Raw genomic sequence first — 21961 nt, 5'->3', positions numbered from 1 at the left:
GAGTTCATTATGATGACTCCAGAATAAATGTGCTGCAACATGTTCAACTACCATTCTATCCAAAATGTTACACTTCCTGGTAGGTCTCATTTCAAATAGCATCAAACATTTAATCAGGTAACTTAACTCCAATGTACTTGAAGATGTCTTGTTTCTTTGTCACATGGCTGAAAAACAAAGTAGGTAAGAATGAGAGACCCAGATCAGATTTGAACCAGACAGCTTCTGATTGTGAAGCAGGAGTGTTATTCACTACAGTATATAATGCCAGACAAGGAATTTAGAACATTTAGGCAGGAGCTTGGCTTCCACGAATATTCATCCAGCCTTTACGTACAGAATTATTTCTCTGTTTTGACGTAAATACGTCTATATGGAAGGGTCAGTGTCATTCCGCAAAAAAGTGTAAGAAAAATGTGTAAGATGGTTACCTAGGAAATATCAACAATTTGTAAATATGGATCGATAACAATGGTCAGCTTGCGTGCATTGTTATGTTACCTAGGAAACGTCATCTGTTTACTCTGCATTGTTGTGTTACATTACTGCCGTCAACAATCCGCTTTCATTATTGCGGAAAGAGCTGAGCTGTGAATCGCTTGTACAAGAAGTGCGTCGTGGAGTAGATAATTTTGTGCTGGTAAAAACGTTTTACAATATCACAGGTACTTATCTTATATAAGAATTATTAAAAAATCTATTGTTGCGTTAATTTGTTGCATCATACTACGTACAAGATGGATGACATTGAAGCTAAAAGACTCCATAACGCAGAATACATGAGACAGTACAGAAAACGTAAAAAAATAGAAGTATTAAATAATGAACTCCAGAGTGTATGGTCAATGGTGAAAAAGTTTTAATTGTAACCCTGTATATTTGTAACCACAAACCTATTGATGATTGTAAGAGACTTATTTTGAGTCATTTGAGACACAGAAAATCCTAATACAATGCTGATAATATTGACAGGAGATTTTAACATTGTTTTAAAGAAGGAGGAATGTTGATGTCAAATCCTCAATGTAGTACTACTAGATCAAAATCTTGTATAGATATGGTGTTTGCACAATATGTTGATACTCAAAAATGTACAAATTTTATAACATATTTCACCTACCACAGACCCATTTTAAGCATAACTAATTCAAGGTAGGCAGTACTGTCTTACTCAAACTTTAATCAATTATAAAGCGGGTATAAAGAAAATATTTAGAATAAAGCCACTATATAAACTCCTTACCGTATAGACGTATTTACGTCAAATTCTCCGGAACCGTGGTTCCACTGTCACTTTTTGGGGTAAGTAAAAGTAAAGTTTGTCCCACTATACGCCATGTAGGCGTTTGGGGTGAGAGGAGGTGTAGCTCCTCTCTTCCTTGACCTTGGCACTAGATGGGGGTGAGTGGTCAGCATCACACCCCAGCCCGCTTTACCCCTGGGAAAGGACCCCGGTACCCATTGTACAGGAGGCTGGGTGGGCCCCAGAGCCGGTCTGGACGCAGAGGTTAGAGGAAAAATCCTCTGCCCCCGTCGGGGATCGAACCCCGGTCGTCCAGCCCATAGCTAGTCACTATACTGACTGAGCTATCCCGGCTCATCACATTTGGGGTGTGAGTGGAAAACTTTGTTTCCCAGGGTGACCTTGGTATTTTTGGTCTCATATTCATATATATATATATATCACAAAAGCATGTTCTGGATTGCTGGTAAAAGTGAAACCAATAATAAAAGCTGTAAAACTGCCTGCAGAGACAACAGCCCTTTAGGTCTGAGGGATTCCACACTAACTTCTTCATGATCATCAGCCTGAATACAGTTTTCAACTAAAATATTGTTTGAAATATGCTACCACCATCAAATACTCCAGTAGCACCAGAAAACGTTTTAATCACATCATCTGTCTATAAGTAACAATAAATGTAATTCAAGGACGTTTTTACTCATCTTGTGTAAGTGTATCATGTTCTGAGGGTCCACGTGGCAGGTTACCATCAGATATATATTTTGTCCAAAACAAAATATAAAACCCTGAAGCCTGTTTTATTTATGCAGCTCAGACTATGTAGCGTTGAATAGCAGAATGATTTGTAAATAATGAAAGAGGAAGGATGTTTGAAGAAGTAATTATGGCCAAATTTAAGGCACTGCCCTGTGACTTTACTGTAGGAACTGAGAAGAACCATGCAAGTGTCAGAAGAGCCTGTCTGTGGGCATCTCCCGAACACGTAGTAAGAATGCTGACGACTCGGTGGCTTCGCAACGTACAGTGTCGTCCTTTGTGCACGAAAGAAATATCACAATTGAAAACTGAAGATGACTAATCTGGTATGTGCTTACTGTCTCCATATACAGGACATGGCGCAACATCCCAGAAGACAAACATTTTCTACTCGCCGCCGTAAGAAGATGAAATCTTACGAATTGAGTATTGTTTTACTGCATTGTGGTACCATAAGTTGCTTTTTGTTTTGGTGTTCAGTTTAAGAAGCGTTTTCAACGATCGAAAAGGCTCTTGTGCCGTAACTGAATGAGGAACACTGTACCAGACTATCCGAATATGTTGCTGTAGAAGATGGGATGGCAGGTGGCAGTCTTACGTAATCCGCAATGCATCAGAAACAATGAGTCACGATTAGTAAACAGGCCTAGATCATATGTGGTAGAATGTGCGTACAGGACAAACGAGATGTGTGTGTGGACTCAGTGACCGTGAATCGTAATTTGCATTAGTGATCTTGATTTGTGGGTCAAGAAAGCTTCTTTAAGGGTACCTAAGGGTTCATCACGAAAATAACCAAAGCCCTCCACCGGTCCCTGTCCTGGGTCAACAAAATCAAATTGCCTTCAACTCCTCTCTCCCACAGATCCCGCTTGATAAATCATCCCATCGACGTCTAGGTCTCCCCAGCCATCTCTTCCCCTCAGGCTTCCCGACCAATACCTGGTGCACACCTCTCGCCCCACCCATCTCATTGTTCTTGACTTCATCACCCTGACAATATTGGGGGAGGAGTACAAATTTTTAAGTTCGTCATTATGTAGTTTTCTCCATGCCCCATCATCCTCTCCTAGGCCCAAATATCCTCAACACCCTGTTCTCACATATCTGAAATCTGTGTTCCTCCCTGAGAGTGAGAGACCATGTTCCACACCAATACAAAATAACAGGCAAAATTATTGTTTTTGTATATTTTAATTTTTAGGTTCTTAGAACTCAGACGGGAATACAAAATATTCTGAACTGAAAAGTAGCGAGCATTTCCGGAATTTGGTCTCCTAATTCCCTCGTGAATATCATTTTGATTTGTTATTGTTGTTTCCAAATATTTTAACTTTTTCACACTTTCAGATCTCGCCAGAAGAATGTTTAATAGAACTGAAGCACCAAAATGTTTTGTTTGTCTGTTTAGTTCCTTTAACCGGACTCCATATTTTACATGTAAATATGTTTCATAATAATAATAATAATATAATAAACATGGATGTATATTTCAAATGGATGGTTACATAGAATCTGAAGTTCTCACGTCAGGGAGTGCGAAGATGACTGTCTCCTGGGTTGTAGCGCCGTGTAGTCTGGTAGAAGTTAACAATGTATCAGGGGTCCTTGCTGTCTCCATCATCAGGGCGATGAGTGTAGGCAGCAAGGACCCCAGAAACGTCGGTAAATTTCTACCAGACTACACGGCGCTACAACCCAGAAGACAGTCATCTTTGGTTGGTTGCATAGCAAATTCTTGTTCGTGGTACTGTACCTATGTATCGAATCCACAGTATTTATTCTCATTCTGTTTTGGAGATCGGATAATCGAAATCAGTTGAGTTATGTAGGAATTCCCATCTCTTGTTTCAAGTCCATAATTTTATTATCCAAGGTCACGTGCTTGAACCAATCATTTATTGTTGTGTTCAGGTCTCCTTAGATAACCCCAGCCTTAATAAATATTTACAAGAAGATTCCAATTTAAAATAATTACGATGAATCATAATCTATCGTAAGCTGTCTGATACGAATATATAAATCGTAAGTAGCTTCGTAGCAATTGAAATTGACAATACCTACAAATCACTATAGCCCTGAGAGTGGAGGCATCACCTTAGAAATGTCGGTAAACGTCTACGAAAGTGCAAGGTGGAAAAAAACAAAACAAAACAAAAACCACACACACAAACACACACACACCCAGTGAGGACGTGAAATCTCATCCAGTAAACCTCTATTTAGGCGTGTTCCGCCACTTCTCCATGCGTCTTCATCATTTTGTTCCTTGAGTTTGTACACAAGGATTTCGTTCACATAATTAGAATTGCGTTTCCATGGATGTTGTAGGAGAACACATGAATCAGTGTATGCGACTGCACAAGAGAATGATAAACCATATGTGTAACTGTTGTTGCAATGCCCTCCACTGAAATAAAGGAGCAGGTTAAAACCTATGAATACAAGATTAATATACGTAATGCTACATCTGTGCACAAGTGAGGCTACAACACAATCCAAGTGTACAGAAGTTTTTAAGGCAGACTCATAGTTGCGTAATTTATATTTTTAGCATAAACTCTACGCTTTAAATGTTTCACGGTAGCAACGTATATTAAAACGTATATGCTGAGTTTCAAGAAGGTCGGTTCACAGACAAAGAAATTATTTCAAGGAAACAGAATTAAATGCACTTTTCTTATAGAGTAAGGACACTGAATTATTAAACTAAAATGAGCAACACGAGCGGGTTCCCTGAAGCTCTGAAACAAGGCTAGAAGAAAGTATTCATGGTTTATTTAAGCGACTAACTGTGACTCGTGAATGATAAACTATAGTCTATTTTGCAACGCCTCTCAAACAGCAACAATAACAATGCAGGAGGTAACATTCGAACGAGGTATGCTTCTCTTTGCGCGAGTCGCCCACCTCTGTGAACGTCTTTTTTAGAACAAAACTTTAAATAGAATCCATATTCACGGTAATTATTTCGGTATTTCTGTTGATAGAGTTCCTTGCCTTTGCCATGCTAGGTTTTCGAGTCGTGTTATTGTTTTCACCATTTACATCTATTTCTAGGTATTGGTGTACATAAAGTGCCCAGAACAATTACCCATAAATTATGTGTCAATCCGACCGTTGTCAAAAATTATTCCGATCCACATCATGAACATTGAAACAACTTATTCTGATAGGGATCAAATACCCACGTTTCATTTATCGAACTTATCTGGAAAATTCCACCCATTTAATCATCAGTTATTACTGCACATCCATGGAGGTTTATCTTATTTAGTTTTTGCTGTGTATTTTTTTTTTGGGGGGGGGGTAGAGAAGAGTGACTACTGCATGCTTTGTTTTCACAAGCGTTCTCATGTGAGAAATATGAAACGAAAATGTTTCAAAATGTCATTCTTTTCGCGTCAGTTGTACATGTTACCATTCTATGTAGCATGTAATTACAAGTATCCTATTCGAATATCAGCATAGGTACTGGAACAATACTGAGGTATTTTGAAGTTTGCCTCAATTCCAGTAAGAGAATGTCTGGGTAGTACCGCAAAATATAAACCTACTGACCTAGGAAATACGGGTATTTTCATTAGGGTCCGTTAGCGCGGTTCTTATTCGTAAATGCGCTTCTGAAGTGATAAAGAATTGCAACGATTATAAGCGTTGCGATTGCACGACTACAAAATTATAGACATTCCAATTAATTTGCTTCATGATTTGCCCTTTTATGTGTTCTCGGGTCTGTTAACACTATATCAGTCTGTCTGTTAAGATTTTATCACCCTCCATTTCTAAATGCTGAAAAATCAAAATAAGCGGTAGAACATCATTACGGTGACGTAGGATACGGGGCTTTCTGAAATGAAATCATGGCCATCGGAGAGGCCAAAATGAATTTCCGGTTTAACTTACAAAGTAGTTCTGAAGGTGTATGAGAATAAGTTTTAATTTATCTAATTATATGTTGTAAATGCTTATATGAGCGTGTAAAAATGTATTTTTAATGGCTTATTGTGCGTGTCATAAAATTTAATCTATAAAGAGAAGTTACGTGGTGTGCAGAGCATGAATACTGCACATTTAGGTTGTGATGTGGCTACTGTAGAGGGTGGGCGCTGCTGCGCGTGAAGTTGTGCCAGGGATACATAGGACGTAGTTGAAATTTCGACTTTGCAGTGGAAAATTAATAGGTAAATAGTTAATATTACAGGTTTACGTTCATGTAAATTTATCATTATACTTTGAAGATCAAATAATTCTTAATTTTGGACTGTCGCCAACCGTTTGAGGGCTGTTCGACGTTTCTAAGTGAAGGTAGGTTAGCCCTAAATGCTCGACAGTAAAACCAATACTATTATTGTAAGTGAAATACAAGTATTCATGTAATATTTATGCATTCTAGTTAAAGGCCTAACGATGCGTATGAGGTAGATACTGTATCAGACTTCTAATTCGAAGCTTTTGTAATGTAAATGTGTGGAAGAAATGTTGGAATTCTTGTACTCGTGAACTGTCAGAATGTTTCCTTCATATTACTGCAACCTCATTGAAGTCAGCTGATATCGTGAGCATTTTGTAGGAAACCTAACATTTAAGCCTTCGTAAGAGTTTCTGTCACGTATTTTGTAAACTATTTGATACAAATCAGGAAGGAATGTTTATTGTACTTACGTTTTACATAATTCTGTTCCTGAGAGTGAAATGACACAGTACGGTAACCGTTATTCCCGTATTTGATACATATGTGTTGTTCACTTTTTGGATACTTTTGTGTTACTGCTTTTATTGTCAGACTATTAAATTTATTTCCCACCTTTAATTTAGATCATGCTTTTCTTGTAAAACTTAGACATAGGGATTATTTATTTTCATTGGTTATGCGATGACCATTTACAGTGGTAATTGCAATGTTCTTGAAGTAATTATACCAATAATGACGTTCTATATATATATATATATATATATATAACCACTTCCTTTGTTGGTATATGAAATTCATGTGTTTGAAATAATTACTGGGGAGTTTTATTTAACATGTTTACTCTTATTCTTGTCTTGTAATATGAAGATAATTTTTCAATTGAAGGGTTCTGCTATGGCTAATCGCAGTGGAGCCCAACGGCCAAATGGAACACAGGGGAAAATTTGCCAGTTCAAGCTAGTTCTGCTGGGAGAATCTGCAGTTGGCAAGTCAAGTTTAGTACTGAGGTTTGTGAAAGGACAGTTCCATGAATATCAAGAAAGTACAATAGGAGGTAAGATAGATTTATTTGCTGTGTTGTATTTAAATACATAAATAATGAGGCCATAATATAGTAGGAATTTTAAAACCATAAATTAACCCACAGTTTATCCATTTCTTTAGAACAAAAATATAAATGTTTATTGGAACACTGTAGTCCACCATTTGACTGGGTCTCAAGCTAATTCATTACAGTCTTCATTACCAGATATATATTTGTTTTATTATGCGATCGATAGTATAAGGCAGGGCTCCAGAAAATATGCTTGCCACAAGTGATTTAATATGGAGCCTGTAGGCAAATAGATTTAAAAGTTTGGGGAGTGGGATTTAATAGGCTTACAGATTTTACTGTTGTTTCATGAGCCTTAGAGTGAGACAAGATGACTGTGAAAAGCAAATATGAGGTGTTATTTGGAGTATCAAGCAAATTCAAATGTTTTGTACACCATATTTTGTTTCTGAATAGCATGTATTTACTTTCTGTGTAAGACAGCATCTGATATCAGAATGATAGAGAATCTGATCCTCACTTTCAGTATAATTTTATCCTCACATTTCTGTTACAGTCTCCTGAATAGTTGCTTTTTAGAGGTACTCCTACCAAATGTTGTAGGTGTAGTTGAGTTTTCAGCCATGTTTGAATATTTACCAACTATTTCTATTAGTCCAGTACTTTGAATTAATGCCATAAATAATAAAACTTCATTTTATTTATTAATTAAAGTATTAGTTCCAAAACTCAGTCTGTTGTTACCATAGCTTTGGGAGAATGTTTTTTTTCTTTTTTTAACAGACTTAATGGGAACTGCATTTAGCTGGAAAAGAAAAAAGAGTTTTGGTTCTATGCTCTTCAGTTTTCCCTTTAAACCCACTGGTAACTGTGACCACATGCTTTAGTAATTAGTAACTATGTTTTACCTGCAGAATGTATTTATGGGATTTTTTGATTCACATAGTAAACTGCAAGTATTTCCTTAAATAGCATTAACTGATCTTTCTAATGGAGAAATTTGTTTTCTTTGAGTCAGGGACTGAATTTTTAAGTATTATTTAGATGAGCTTTGGCCTTGGTGGGTTAATATATTCAGTTGTGTGCTTCAGTAAGTTGTGTACTTATATACTGTCCTATTCATACTACAGTAAGAAGGGATGTATATAAACCTTAAATTGTAGGATGATGTGCAGGAGGACACTAAAAGACTCACACTTTACCCACATGAATCTTACTTGAAGTCACCTGGGATTAAATCTGGGTCTCTGCAGTGAGAAGCCAGTGTCTAGCCACCTGAGCTGTGACATGGCCTAATTAAAATTAACCTGTTTGAGCTCATTTTCTAGTGAAGATTGTTTATTTTTTGTTTGTAAAGAAATTATGTCAGATGCATTTGCTTTAAATTTTCTTGTCTCCCAACAATTGCTACACTTTTGATTGTCGCTATAAGTATATCAGAAGTTGAAACCTCAACAAAAACAAATATTTTAAACATAATTGTGAGTGGCAAACACACGTACAAACCGTGGTACCACAGTGTCATTTGGTATTGTACGTATTATGCATGCAGTTAGGTCTGCACTGTTTAATCTGTACACCGGCAGATTGTTATGACATGTAATGACATTGTAAATTAAATGTTCAATGATTGACCATAATACATATAATTGCAAACTACCACCAAAGAATGATTTTGGTGTTCAGACTGCTGCCCAAGATGAGCAGGTCTGTTGCACAGTAATTCTGAAAATAAAATACAGTTATAAACTGAAAATAATCTCATCCAAAAATTCTATGGAAATTACAACATTTATAGGTGCTATGGTGACAAGATACCTGGGATTTTTGGAGCTCTTGCTGTCTTACTAGAATCTGTTGTTCATTTATCTTGATAATGCATTATATACAGAGAGGCCCAAAAAAATGTATACACACTTTAATAGTTGTTATCTATGGACTTTTTTGAAGTTGAATTGAATTACAGTAGCAATGTGTAGTATGATGTTCTCTCAAAAGATGTTGTTAATCACATGAATGGTAGAGCAACTTTGTTCCGATGGTGTATGTTTCAAGGCACAGTAAAAAGATATGCTTGTATAATTGGCCTTTGTGTTACACATTGCAATATTGCAAGGTTAGAAATAACTAGTAAAGACCATGCTGGTTTCTTCCTTTTTGGAAACCTGATTCAGTCCCTTATTTTGCATGGTGTAGGTAGTACTGCAGCACTAATGCTGCTTTCTCGAAACATTCTGCATATTTGAGCCTGTGAGAACTGCATGGCCTGAATTGTCTGGCATCATTTGTCATTAGACTGCGCCATTATAACCAAAAGTTTTATCACTTAAAGATAAAGGTACCACATAAGGTAATCCTCATGTATGACACATTTTGAGTTTCATCAAAGCGAACAATAAATTTGGTTTTCCCTGGTAACTGTTTAAGCTGCAAAACAATTCTGAGCTGCTCATTTGTAAATGTTATGAAAATTATTTTGTATTTGTGACCAAATATTGGGATGATGAAATGAAAGAGTATGAGATGAATAGGATATAGGAAATTCATATAAGATTTTAGCTGGAAAACCTAATGGGAAGACACCATTTGTGAGATTTAGGTCTGTGTAGGAGGCAGAAGTATTGTAAAATTTATGCTTAATTTAAACACCATAAAGTCACTTAAGGAATGGAAGTATAGCTCCACACATTCTTAAGCCTCACATAAAATAGGAGGATATTACAATGTAGATGATGAAGGCATGGATCAGGTTCACTTGGCTTACTATAAGATGGGCTCTTTTAAGCACTGGAAATTTGGATTTCATGAAAGGTAGGGAATTTCTTGACCAGCTGAGGATGCAGCTTTGTGACTAAATTAATAAGATCTAACAGTTATGTATTGGTACTTGACTTTTAGATGATATAACCATGTATCACATAACTGAAATCAGAGTTTCTCACGCTGTGTTCCATGGGAGTAGTAGAAGTATTGCACATAATTTACTTACATATTTTTATTTTACTACACATGTACATAATATTAGATTTCTGGACAACTTTATCAAAATTTTATCCAGCTATTGGAAACAGCCATCAACATCCTTGTGTTATTTTCAACCATGTACTTTGTGTGAACCAAATATCTTCTATACTGATTTTTGTGGCGATAATAGCGTAATTATTCTATTTAAATTTCGAAGTTTTTAATAGTTCAAATTGCTTAATAAACATATTTATTTTTTATAATATTCCTGAGTGAGGATGCCCAGACTCCTCATGTCATCTGGGGGTGCTCCTAACCCCCCTTCTAGCCCATCCCCAGATGTGCCACAAATTTTAGAACTATAACAAACTGTGCTGCAAGTATAGAAAAGACTGCAGAACACTGTCATCAATGTATCCTAACATATGCTGTGGTTGCCATCTGAGAGCATTGCTACAAAACTGTTTTCACCAAGCGTAAATTCTCTTTGTTACAGCAAAAATAATGTGAAATTTGTCAAAGTTTGGTAAGCTGCTTTGACGTTGATGTTGGAAAAGAGCTATCAGCACATTTTAAGGCATCTAGTTGATTATCATTTATACCTATCCTTGCAGATGCTGTTTTTGAACTGATCAGCATTGGATGTTGAAGTGAGCTAAAGTGAATGATGACAGATTTTGGTCTTCGTCATGTATGTGTGTGTTATGTATCAGTTCTGTATGGTACAGCACAGAAAAATGGTTTGAGAGGTATATGAAATTTATAATGAAGCATATTTTCTGTTACAGCTGCATTTCTTACTCAGACAGTTTGCCTGGATGACACAACAGTAAAGTTTGAGATCTGGGACACTGCAGGCCAGGAGAGGTATCATAGTCTTGCTCCAATGTATTACAGAGGAGCCCAAGCAGCCATTGTGGTGTATGATATTACAAACCAGGTAATATATATAATCAGTAACAGTCCTGTAGTTGTAATATACAAGTACAATGCAGAAAGAGCACAAGAAATTGTTATTGTATTAATCAGAAAGTCAAGAATTTTCCACTTTCATTTGATGGTTGGCAGTATTGTTAATATAATTCAACCATGAAATTGGAAAATGATTCTAGCCTGTTTGGCATCAATAATCTTAAAACTTTGCATACCGTGTAGTGTATTAGAATATAAAATAAGCAAACAAACAAACTATTAAACACTATAAAAAAGACTAGTGCCATACGTGTTTCAACCTCAGACCAGCTATGGTCACCGGACCATCGGATCAATTGGTAAGTGCAGAGTTCAACTCCTGTGAAACCAACATCTAGTGTAGTGTTGCTTGATATGCTTTTGTAAAATATTCCACTTCATTATTTGTTTTATAAACCAATTTTAAACCATTTTGATTAAATGAATTAATTTCCCTGTTGCCACTGATGATGACCTCTTGAGGTTGAAACGCGTATAGCACTAGTGTCTTTTTTGTAGTGTTTAATAGTTTGTTTGTTTGTTTGCTTATTTTACATGAAATTGGGAAAAAAAATATTTCTCTGACCAGAGGTGTTTAAATCATGAAATCCCCTGAGCTGTAGGGTTATAGGTAAAAGTAAAGGAGATTAATAATTTTGTTAGTTGTTATGTAAAAGTATGGAATTTGAAAACAGAAATATAAACTCTTATATTGCCAAACAAGAGTATTTATATTTAGTTGTTAGTGGCTGCCATGGTTGTAAATTCTGAGGCTTGTATAGCAGAATAGTAGTAGTAGTTCCTGTAGCTCCTCAGTGGATCATAGGGCCTCCTTTTGGGAGTTACATAGTCTTTGAAGCGTGCATTTAAGAGTAGTGAGTGACTAGCCCTCTGACTCTGCAGTTTCTATTCACTCCTGTTTTGACTGCCAGAGCCATCTAGCAGTGAATCAGGAGAGACTTGGGTGAGAAATGACCGCTGAATTTTGCTTACGAAACATCTCGTATCTTGCTCGCAAGGTTCTTTTGCATGCCGTAAATCTACGACATGGGACCGCCGGCTCTACTTTCCCTCCGAAGGAAGTTGTGCTACAGACTTTTATCACCCTTAAAATTCCATCGACCTTGGCCGGGATTGAACCCGCGAACCTTGGGTCCAGTGGCGAGCACACTAACCATTAGTCCACCGAGGGCGAATAACTGTCCACAAATAAAGATAAACCAAATTATACACTGTAAATACATTCAGTTTTTTGTCCGATGAACTAAGTTTACTTGGCAGGATCACTTCCAATAATTTGTTTTTGAATAGTAATTTTCAGAAGACTCTACTAAGGAAAGTCCCTCATTACACTTCTAGCAATACATTGTTGTAAGTTTTTTGCAGCTTTTCCTGTTTCAGAGTATTCCATGAGTGTAATGAAAGAGAAATACATTAATGGCATTTAAGGTGAAAGAACTTACCTGAAGTAAATGATATATTGATATTGAAGTATTGGAACAAGTCAACATTTCCGTTACCTAAACAGTGTTGTGATGGAGAAATTATATATAGAAATTACTTCAAAATTCTGATCATCATAAATTAAATATTTTGTAGGCATGAAAGAACCATTTGTAACAAGCTTGTTAGACCATCACATGACATTGGGTAGACTGGTAAGAGCACATTTTCAGTGGCGATACATTTCACAAGATTGACAATAACCAAAGAAAATAAATATAGGATTTGATGTTCTTATAGCAATGTGAGTTTCCTTAGAGGTATTATTGGTGGTTGCTGCCTTCACTGCGTGTTTCGTCCAAAATGATATACAGTTGTTATTAATACGTTAATTTTAAGAATTTTATAGTTAGGTATTAGAATTTATCTAGCATAGTGAATCTGCTACGATATTAATTGTTTAATTCCCTCTTGTAGGATACATTTGGGAGAGCGAAAACATGGGTTAAAGAACTTCAGAGGCAAGCATCGCCGAACATTGTTATTGCACTTGCAGGCAATAAAGCAGATTTGGCAAATAAAAGAATGGTGGAATATGATGAAGCTCGAGGTTATGCTGAAGAGAATGGCCTTCTCTTCATGGAGACCTCTGCGAAGACAGCTATGAATGTCAATGATATTTTCTTGGCAATTGGTAAGACTTCACCAGTATGAAATAATGTTCTGTTCATATTCTTATATTTTCCTACTGTATTTTTTTCTAAATTTAAAATATGCTTTGTGTTGTCATAATTTGTTAGGAATATTTTAATATGTTGCTTGTACCATTACCCATTGAAACAAGTAAACTTTGTGTGTAGTATTGTCACTGTTCACACTGCAGCACATTTTGAGTGATTGGAAACTTTCAGTTGTGTGATTTTGGAATAAAGTTCTAAAAGGTTTTGATGATGGTCTTGTTTTTCTGATTGAAATCTGTTGTTTAGTGTATTGTTTGTTCAATACTGGGAACTGTTATGTAGCATAATAATTTTAAGTATGTGGTCATAACTGTATCAGTTCATTGTTTACATATACTACCTTCGAGACAACCAGGATGTGTGTAATAAAGTATAGAAATACAATGAAATGTAAAAGTTTAGAGAAATATGTTTTTGGACATATGGAAATACATTGAACTTTGGAAAAACTGTAAGCTCATGAATACAGATTGAGTGGTGGAGTGAGGAAGGGGCACAATATATGACATGGAATGTTAGGAACATTTTCAGCTTGGATAAAGTACTTTATACTGTGACTGTTCAGTATTTACTATTACAAGTGCTCCTCATTTCAGGGAAGTAAACATTAATTGTTAGCTCATTTATCCATGGTAATGACATTTAGAGGAATTGTGAAAAATATGAAACCATGGATGTGAGAAACTACTTTAAGTAGACTTTTGATGAAGTCAGAGCTCCTTTTCTGTGTCATAGATTGACTTTATTGCAGGTTTTTGTGTTCAAGTTTGGTGGTAGCTAACAACACATGCGCATATTTGTCTATCTAAATCCCATCCTTTTGTGACAGTTGTAAGGATAATGATGCTGCTTGAACAGTGATAACAGTGATGATGAAAGAATGATAATGGCAGAAACAGTATTATAAAAATGATGATGTAGGTGTATACGTGTATCATATATTATGCATATAAAGTGAGTGTGAAATTTTGATTGAAATAGAGAGACAGAATTTGTCTATCTTTGGCTTGCAACGTAGTTTGCATTTAATAAAATATGTTTCTATCTTGATGTTGATTTTCTGAACCCTTATTTACTTTGTATTTCAGCCAAAAAGCTCCCAAAGAATGAGCAAGTGGCTGGTGCAGGAACCAGTGGTCAAGGCCGGCGATTGGTTGAATCTGAAGGTCAGCAAAAGGCACCAGGAAATTGCTGCAAGTGATCCGTCTTTATGCCATTTTGGATCTTCTTCAAAACTCATGTAGGTGAATTTTTACTGTTGGCAGAATATGCCTAAAATACTAGTAGGACATGGTTCCTGTTAACATTTTCAAATATCATTTTTGCACATATGGGGAAGTAGAAGGTATCTGGGATTAATTTAATAATTATTAATTGTATTCTTAGTAAGTTTCTGTATTGACAAACTTTATTTTATGAGAGTGAGTTGTTTTTCTGCTCTCTCCTAATCCTAAAACTTTTAAACCTTAACATGCAGATAAGATTTTGTCTGCAGGTGTAAGCTTTTAATCAGAATACACAGTTTAAGCCATGAAGACTGATAATTAATGTGCACATAGAGATCATTTTTTAACTGTGTCATACTAATGAAGAAGTGCTCACTTCAGTTTTAGTGCACACAAACTAGTCCCACTTTATGTGTAAGGTACTCTTGACATTTTGAATTCTATGGACTTTGGTTTGGTACATTGGAAAATTACTAGTTTGGCTGTTGTCCCCATACCCAGTTTCACATGTCTGGCTCATTAGTTTTGCTTTCAAGCTGTAATGCAGAGGACATTTTCACAAAATGTTTTACATTTTACAAATTAAGTACCTTTACAAACATATATTTTTTATGCTCCATTTCCATTCACCATTTTAGGGTCCTAAATTAGTGTCATTTCTACCTCAAATTTTCAAGATTGCATATTGTTATTACTGTTTTTTGGAAGTTCAAAAGAACAAGGTTGGGATGGTCACCAGTGGCATGATGTTTATACCAGGTTTTCTGAATATTGGTCAGGTTATTCAAAATTTGTAAGGTGGGGAGGATACAGCATGGTGATCAGTTATGCCTTCTTAAAGAATGAAAGTAGTATGTCTTACAAATAGAAAATAGTTTTAAAAAGTTCAGGTTACAATTTTTGGCAGTTATTGTGATCAGTGTGTACAGTGTAGTAAAAACAGCTTATTTCATACAGTATCTGATGATTTATGTTTTGTATAATTATATTTGATTGTAATTATCCTGTTTTTCATCACCCTTGGTCCATTGGTCTGCACATTTCCTGATTTTATTGGAATAACATGTTTCTAATTGGGTGATGTATCATTCTTTCGCTGTTTGATTCTACTACTGACAAACATTTAAGATGGTTTCATCAATGCTGATTCCTTAGTTGTCTGAGATATGTTGGTCTGTCTGCTTCCAAACCTCATCTCACTTTACAGTTAACAGCACACAGAGTGTGCATCAACAATGTATAATCTGCTCTCATCTGAATCTTTTTGCCAGTTTGCATTGCCATGTTGAATTTATTCTTCCATGTCCCACCCTGTGACCTCAAGAATTGGATCACAGATTATTATTCTTTGGTGAATTCATTCCATGGATCAGCTGTGTTAAATGTATTAGCATTGTCATTAATAAATAAACAGAAAACAATGAAAAGTGATGATATGAGAGGAGGGAAGGTTCATATGTTAAGACTGGTGTGCACTGAATTTTTCTAAGGAGAATAAAATTCATGAAGTGTGGAGTCAATTGAAAGCCTTGCATTTTATTAAGACATTGCAGAATAAAAACAGAAGAAGAAGAAGAAATTGCTGTGAAATTATGTGGCTAATGTAAGCAGTAACATTTGATAGTGATACTTCAGAGTTTGAAAATGTGTTTACTGTGAAACATGACTCTGTTTTTTGTTTTTGTTTTTTCCCCCCCATTGTGTCTTTGATTTGGGTTCATTGAGTTGGACAAATAAAAGGAATGATGCCTTTAGTTTCTTAATCTTTTTTATATTATATGCATATTTCAGTTCAGTTACATATGTGTCGTGAAGGGCTGTATGAGGGTTTTATGAATGTACCATCTTGCTGTACCCCAGCAATATTATTCTTTTTACAATGTTTCATGTCATCAGTAGGTTGAAAACACATTTCTTATTATATTTGTAATTAATTTAGAAGATGTGATGTTTTTTGTGTATTTCCAGGTTTGTTCCATTCTTAGCTAGGAGGGAAAGGTTCCGGCTGGCTTTATGCGGACCAGGCCGGTTCTTCGGCATTTTTGTTAGCTGGAAACATTCCTGGTGGTCGGAACAAGTAACCCCTCCATATGTGAAATGAACAGATTTCCACTATAATCCTCCTATCAATTGCCATGCAGATTAACTCGATACATTATATCAGTGGCAATTGTTTATAGGTGAAATAAGTGTAATAATATTAATAATAATGATAATACGCTGTACGTATGTCTGCCTGGGAGTCCTGGAAACATACCAATGTGTTTCAAGTGCTGCAGTGAACAGCGCCATGGTACAGAACCAAGGAAACATAAAAAACACATCTTTGCAGTGATCTGCTAGTAGAAAGCTACTTAGCAGTGATTGGTATTTTCACACGACTCCTTCAATCAAGTCTTTTCATCAAATTTCCTCTTGAACACCTGGTGGTAAGTTGTATGTTTTATTGTTCAGAAATGTGTTCCAAAAAGAAATGTTTTGGAATGTGCCAGCGATATGTTAATTACATAGATTAGATCTTTTATAGTACTATAAAACTACTAGTGCAGCTTTGTCTTGTTCCCCGTAAAATTTAGTGTGCCGATATGTTGTCATAAGTTTCACAAATTTGAAATTGAAAGATATGTTTGGAACATATTTCTGGCCTTGAGATTGGTATGTAACAGTTTATTATTAAAAAGAAATATGCTCATGATCCAAACTACTAGCTTGTGTATCATATCAGTATGAGTTTATTATGACATATATCATACCAGTGTAGTTAAATTTGCAATCATATTCAGTTTTTCTTTAGATGTACAGATAGGATATTGCTGTGGTGGTTGTACATTTTTATTCAAATTCTTTAATTGTTTTCTGAAATAATTAAAGACAAATGAGCAGTGAGCTCTAATTAGAAATATCATGCATGGGTGTTGAAAATGAAATTACCCTTCCAAATCAAGCACTGTATTATACATATTGGAATGCTTGCTTTATCTTTCTGTAAGCACAGAAACACTGAGATTGTACAGGATAAATCATAAAGAAATAAAGTTAATAGGATATTGTGTAGTATTTATTGTTATAGACATGTCAACATTTATGCCTGGTTGTGGAGGTAATGTTGCATCTGGGTTGAAATGGTTCTTCAGGTTTTTCAGTAATACAACTACCCTTCATATTTTAAGAGGTGAAAGTCCTATTATAATATCCGGAATGTAATCATGGTAAGATAGGAACCATAACATGTACTAGAGTAAGGAACATGTTCAATTTTTTGTTCAGCTGTTTGCACCATTATAGTACGTAGAAGAACCAATACAGACTTCTGTACTAGGTAGGCAAGATCAGGTTTCTTTTCAATTTTGATCTTCTAGGTTGTGACATCACAACCCAGAGCACTGGTCAACATCTTCTTCATTGTGAGAGCCTAAAATTTCAGAATTTTCTTTGCATGCTGAAAAGATGGGTGCACATTTGATATGTGATCATTTATTGCATAAATTCTTTTATGACAGCAGTAAGGAAAGGGCACAATTAGTATGTTTTATCCATAATGTTAGATTCCTTATGTATATTACCAGAAATACCCAAAATCCATCTAAACCAGTTTTGATGGAAATGGGTATGTCCAGTGACATACTTAATTCATATTGTGGCACCATGTGGCATTCTTTAATTTTGTGTGTGCTCTTATTTCTATATTACTGTGATTGCATGGACTTTAATTAGATGGGGGCAGGAATCTTATTCACAAGTTCATGTTTAAAAGTGCAATAATGCAATGTGCAGATGATAATGAGAATTTATGAATAGAAAATAAAATTATTTCTGTTATTAAAATAGGTTATACGTTCTGAGGATTTCATTTGTAGTTTCCAGGGCTATGGACAACTTAGTGTGATTTCAGCATTTGCAATGTGATGCCAAGGCTATCTGTAGAAGAATTTTTCATAACCTTTTTTCTTTTTTAAATATTAGTTACTTTGACAGGGTAGTCTGGTATGGTAGGAAAAGCATGGCCTCTGCCTACTGTTGTGTCATCTCTATGTGAAGTTCATTAAAATCCTGTACAAGATTGTAAAAGATGTAATAAACAATATGTAGGTCAGATTATATATACATTGATACATGGTTCTGTTGGACATATCGGAAGGTTTTAACATGAAGTACAACATTCCACATTTCCGTAGCATGTCAAATAATTTGTCATTAATTGGTTGGCATTGTTTATAGAAAGAATTAACAAATTAATTGTGTTAAACTTACTGGCATTCTAGTAATTTAAGAAAGGCTAACCCTCGTGAGACAGAATGCAAGACTATAAACCTTTTGGCAGCATCTAAGAAGAAAATAAAATCATGTGCTGGAATTGGTAGCTGTATCATTTCTACAAATAATGACTTTCTTTGATTTAATTTCCTTATTATAAAAAGCTGGGGCAGCTCAGTCAGTATAGTGACTAGAACATAGGGTGTGATTTACAGCAGGGGCATAGATTTCTCATTGTGAATGCTTTCATACTGACTGGGACCCACCCAGTGTTCTGTCCAGTGAACACCCAGGTCTCTTTCGCTGGGGGTAAAGGAGCTGGTATGTCAAGCTGACCATTCACCTCCATCTGGTGTTAAGGTTAGTAAGTGGAAATATACCTTGACACCTCTTATAAACAAATTTGACATGCTTAAACACCAGGAACAACTTTACCTTTTATGTTACTCTAGTTATCACACTTACATATGACATACCCACAATTACTTTTCAAAGACAAACTTAACAAAACCATTGCACTGTTCATTGGTACAAATAATAGCGAATGGTTTATTTGTAATGTGCTTACAACTGGATGCTGGATTAAATGCTCTGTAACACTTACATATTTATATTTATCTGTGAGTTTGCAGAACTCTTACATTCTTATATTTATCTCTGTGTGTGCAGAAGCTGGTAAGATAAAATATTTTAATTGGGTTTAGAGAAAACAATTAACTATTGTAAGGATGCAGACATGCCAGTACTGTGCATCCCATTGCAAAGTAATGGTAAGTACAGCAAAACTTATATGTAACAAAATTCAAGGAGCTCAATTTTTTTTTTAAGTTTGTATATGTGCATTGTTTGCATCGAGGTCTTTGTGTGCCTGCAATTTGGAATGTTTTTTGTTTGGTGTATATTATGTAAAGATTTTACTGTGTTTTTGCCTTGGGTTCTCATTAGCTTGTAATAACATTATAGAGTTTTGAAATTAAGATACAAATTTTTGGTCAGTTATATTGAACAGAAGGCTTGCCTATAAACATTGTGACAAGACTTATTCTTTTTTTTAATTTGGTATTAATAAAACATTACTTGTTTAGTGTACTAGTTCTGTGCAACTTAGTTGTCATTCTGTTATCGTTTAAAAAAAACAATGTATTCCATTTTCCACAGAGCACACCCTGATGTAAATTGCAACTTGCACAAAAATATCTGATGTAAAAGTTGCAGATTTTTTGGAAATATATAAAAGATTGTACATGTAAGACTTTATGCTTTCATGGCATATGAATGTTATACAATTTTGTTGGGCAATCAGCCGTGTTAATGTTGGGTCAAATGCCAGTGTTCCAAAGACTCTCTGTCTCCATGTTCAGTAAGAGTAAGTTTGAGAAATGACAGAAAATGCTTATATCATTTGGTCTTAGCAGTGCCTTCTCCTTACTCCTTTTATTGGCAAATAGTTTGAGAGTGGCCAGTCCTCTCACTGGGTATACTGCCATGTCACTTAACATGGAATAAGATCTTCTGTAACATGTTATGTCTTGGTCTTTTGATGTTTTTGCTGGTTATGTTGGGATTCATCACATCTAGTGTGTTTTGGTAAGATTTTGTACACTTTGCATCCATTTCTTTTTCCTCAGACAGTTTGTTCATAACCATGACATTTCCATGGTTACCAAGTGGCAACAAGAAAGGTAAGTGCAGAATCTTGTGTGTTGTGTAGAAAGAAAACACTGACAAAATGTCAATGTTTAAAGTACAGTATTGTGTGTTACTCCCAAATTGAATTTCTGAGGCTACTGGCATTACAGCGGAAGAGAACTAAGTAGTTATCAGATATTTTTAATGATCTTTTTGATGAGTTCATTACCTGATCTTTATAAAGTAATGAACTCATCAAAATGATCATTTATATACGAGGGCACGTAATTGAAATTTATGGCATTTATACAGAATGTCTAGTGACTTCATTATTACTTCAAAATATTATTCTTGAGGCTATAGTCGGAAATGGCATGAAGCTATGAATATTTGAAATGGAAGGTGGTTTGAACCTTATGTAGAATAACGTGTTGTTGCTGCATCTTGCAATATCAAAACAACGTTCTTCTCCTGTTTGTTTTGCATGTAATCCATGAAAATCTACAAGGAATGAGTCCAGTGACACAATTCTGTGGGCCACCGCAACCAATGAATGATAATGGGAACTGCTCATTCTAAGTCCTCTTTAATTTCTGCTCATAGCTCCCTATCCCTTGAGAATCTGACCATTTTATAAAGCAGCATCCCATGAGTACAGAGTGAATGGAATGAGATAAAACATATTTCCATGCCGACTTTAATTCTTTTATATCACGATGAAAACTTTTTCCTGGTAATAATAAAGTTGGCATTCAGCATATGAAGGATGTGTTCACACTTTGGTGCATTGATTCTGAAAATGTAAAATGGCCGTCTACGTGTGTACGCACGCATTTCCTCTCTCGCACGCACACACATGTCATGCAGCCAGTGACGAGAATTCGGTGTAACACATGTGTATGCGTCACAGGGGAGGTATGGGACATTAAGAATGTCAACAAATGTGACGAAGGTCAAAAATTAAGAGATTTTAAATTTGTCATTCATTAGTTTGTTAGGCACTAAGTAAAAGTGAAGTTTCTGTAAATGAGCATCATGTCTTTTAGAACTAAAGGAAATGAAAGTAATTATGAAGCAGAAGAAAGTGGAACAGTTAGTGCAGGGTCCAAAACTCTTCCAGTTTTAAATGAACTAAACGAGCTATATAAAAATCGCATACGGAGAATAGATGAAGAAGCTGGTGAAGATGGCACAGAGGTAATAAATGGGCGTAATTTAAGTCACGTCTTGTGTTAAGGTTAGGTAAAAAATGAACAAGGGTGTTATTATTATTACCACCATCATTACTACTACTACTAGTAGTAGTAGTATTAGTGATTTATTTAACAAAGCTGTCAGTGGTTTAGGCCGTTTTGCGTCAGATGAAAGGATAATTAATTAACAATGAACCGGAAATGGTATGGAAGTAAGCAGCCATGGCCTAATTTAAAGTACTGCCCTGTAATTTGCATTGAAGGAATTAGGAAAACTACGAAAAACCTTCAGTATATTTGGTCTTTCGGC

At 35.6% G+C, this 21961-nt stretch overlaps 2 protein-coding genes across 9 annotated transcripts in view; both read left to right on the top strand.

The window, feature by feature from the left end:
- Positions 1–644: 644 nt before the first annotated feature.
- Rab5 (RAS oncogene family member Rab5) lies at positions 645–17622 on the top strand. 3 transcript variants are annotated; one of them, XM_087352633.1, is made up of 6 exons: positions 645–665; positions 7083–7251; positions 11004–11155; positions 13087–13303; positions 14438–14589; positions 16544–17622. In XM_087352633.1, the coding sequence occupies exons 2-5, from the start codon at positions 7092–7094 to the stop codon at positions 14548–14550; spliced, it is 642 nt and encodes a 213-aa protein (XP_087208759.1). In that variant the 5' UTR covers positions 645–665; positions 7083–7091; the 3' UTR covers positions 14551–14589; positions 16544–17622. The 3 variants fall into 3 exon arrangements, with proteins under 3 accessions (XP_087208759.1, XP_021942476.1, XP_021942469.1); XM_022086784.2 differs by lacking the exon at positions 645–665 and adding an exon at positions 6058–6186; XM_022086777.2 differs by lacking the exon at positions 645–665 and adding an exon at positions 6085–6310.
- A 2661-nt stretch (positions 17623–20283) lies between these two features.
- The window catches only part of LOC110841264 (uncharacterized), a 41091-nt gene continuing 39413 nt past the window's right edge, over positions 20284–21961 (top strand). For 2 of the 6 annotated variants that reach the window (XM_087352623.1, XM_022086662.2), the window contains exon 1: positions 20790–21655. In XM_087352623.1, coding sequence (XP_087208749.1) covers positions 21485–21655 — 171 coding nt within the window. In that variant the 5' untranslated portion in view covers positions 20790–21484. Of the gene's footprint in view, positions 20417–20783; positions 21656–21679; positions 21864–21961 lie in introns of those variants that run through there. The other 4 variants (XM_022086656.2, XM_022086670.2, XM_022086717.2 and 1 more) reach the window with 4 other exon arrangements.

Source organism: Zootermopsis nevadensis, unplaced genomic scaffold (genome assembly GCF_977971745.1).
Source record: "Zootermopsis nevadensis isolate Lab colony 2312 unplaced genomic scaffold, Znev_1.0 Znev_ptg000021l, whole genome shotgun sequence".
Classification (NCBI taxonomy): Eukaryota; Metazoa; Arthropoda; class Insecta; order Blattodea; family Termopsidae; genus Zootermopsis; species Zootermopsis nevadensis.
This window is presented reverse-complemented; position numbering and strand designations above follow the sequence as displayed.

Coding starts and splice junctions, on each gene's coding strand:
- Rab5 (XM_087352633.1), top strand. CDS start 7,092: ATGGCTAATCGCAGTGGAGCCCAACGGCCAAATGGAACACAGGGGAAA. Junction 7,252..11,003: donor TCAAGAAAGTACAATAGGAG/GTAAGATAGATT, acceptor TTTCTGTTACAG/CTGCATTTCTTACTCAGACA. Junction 13,304..14,437: donor TGATATTTTCTTGGCAATTG/GTAAGACTTCAC, acceptor TTTGTATTTCAG/CCAAAAAGCTCCCAAAGAAT.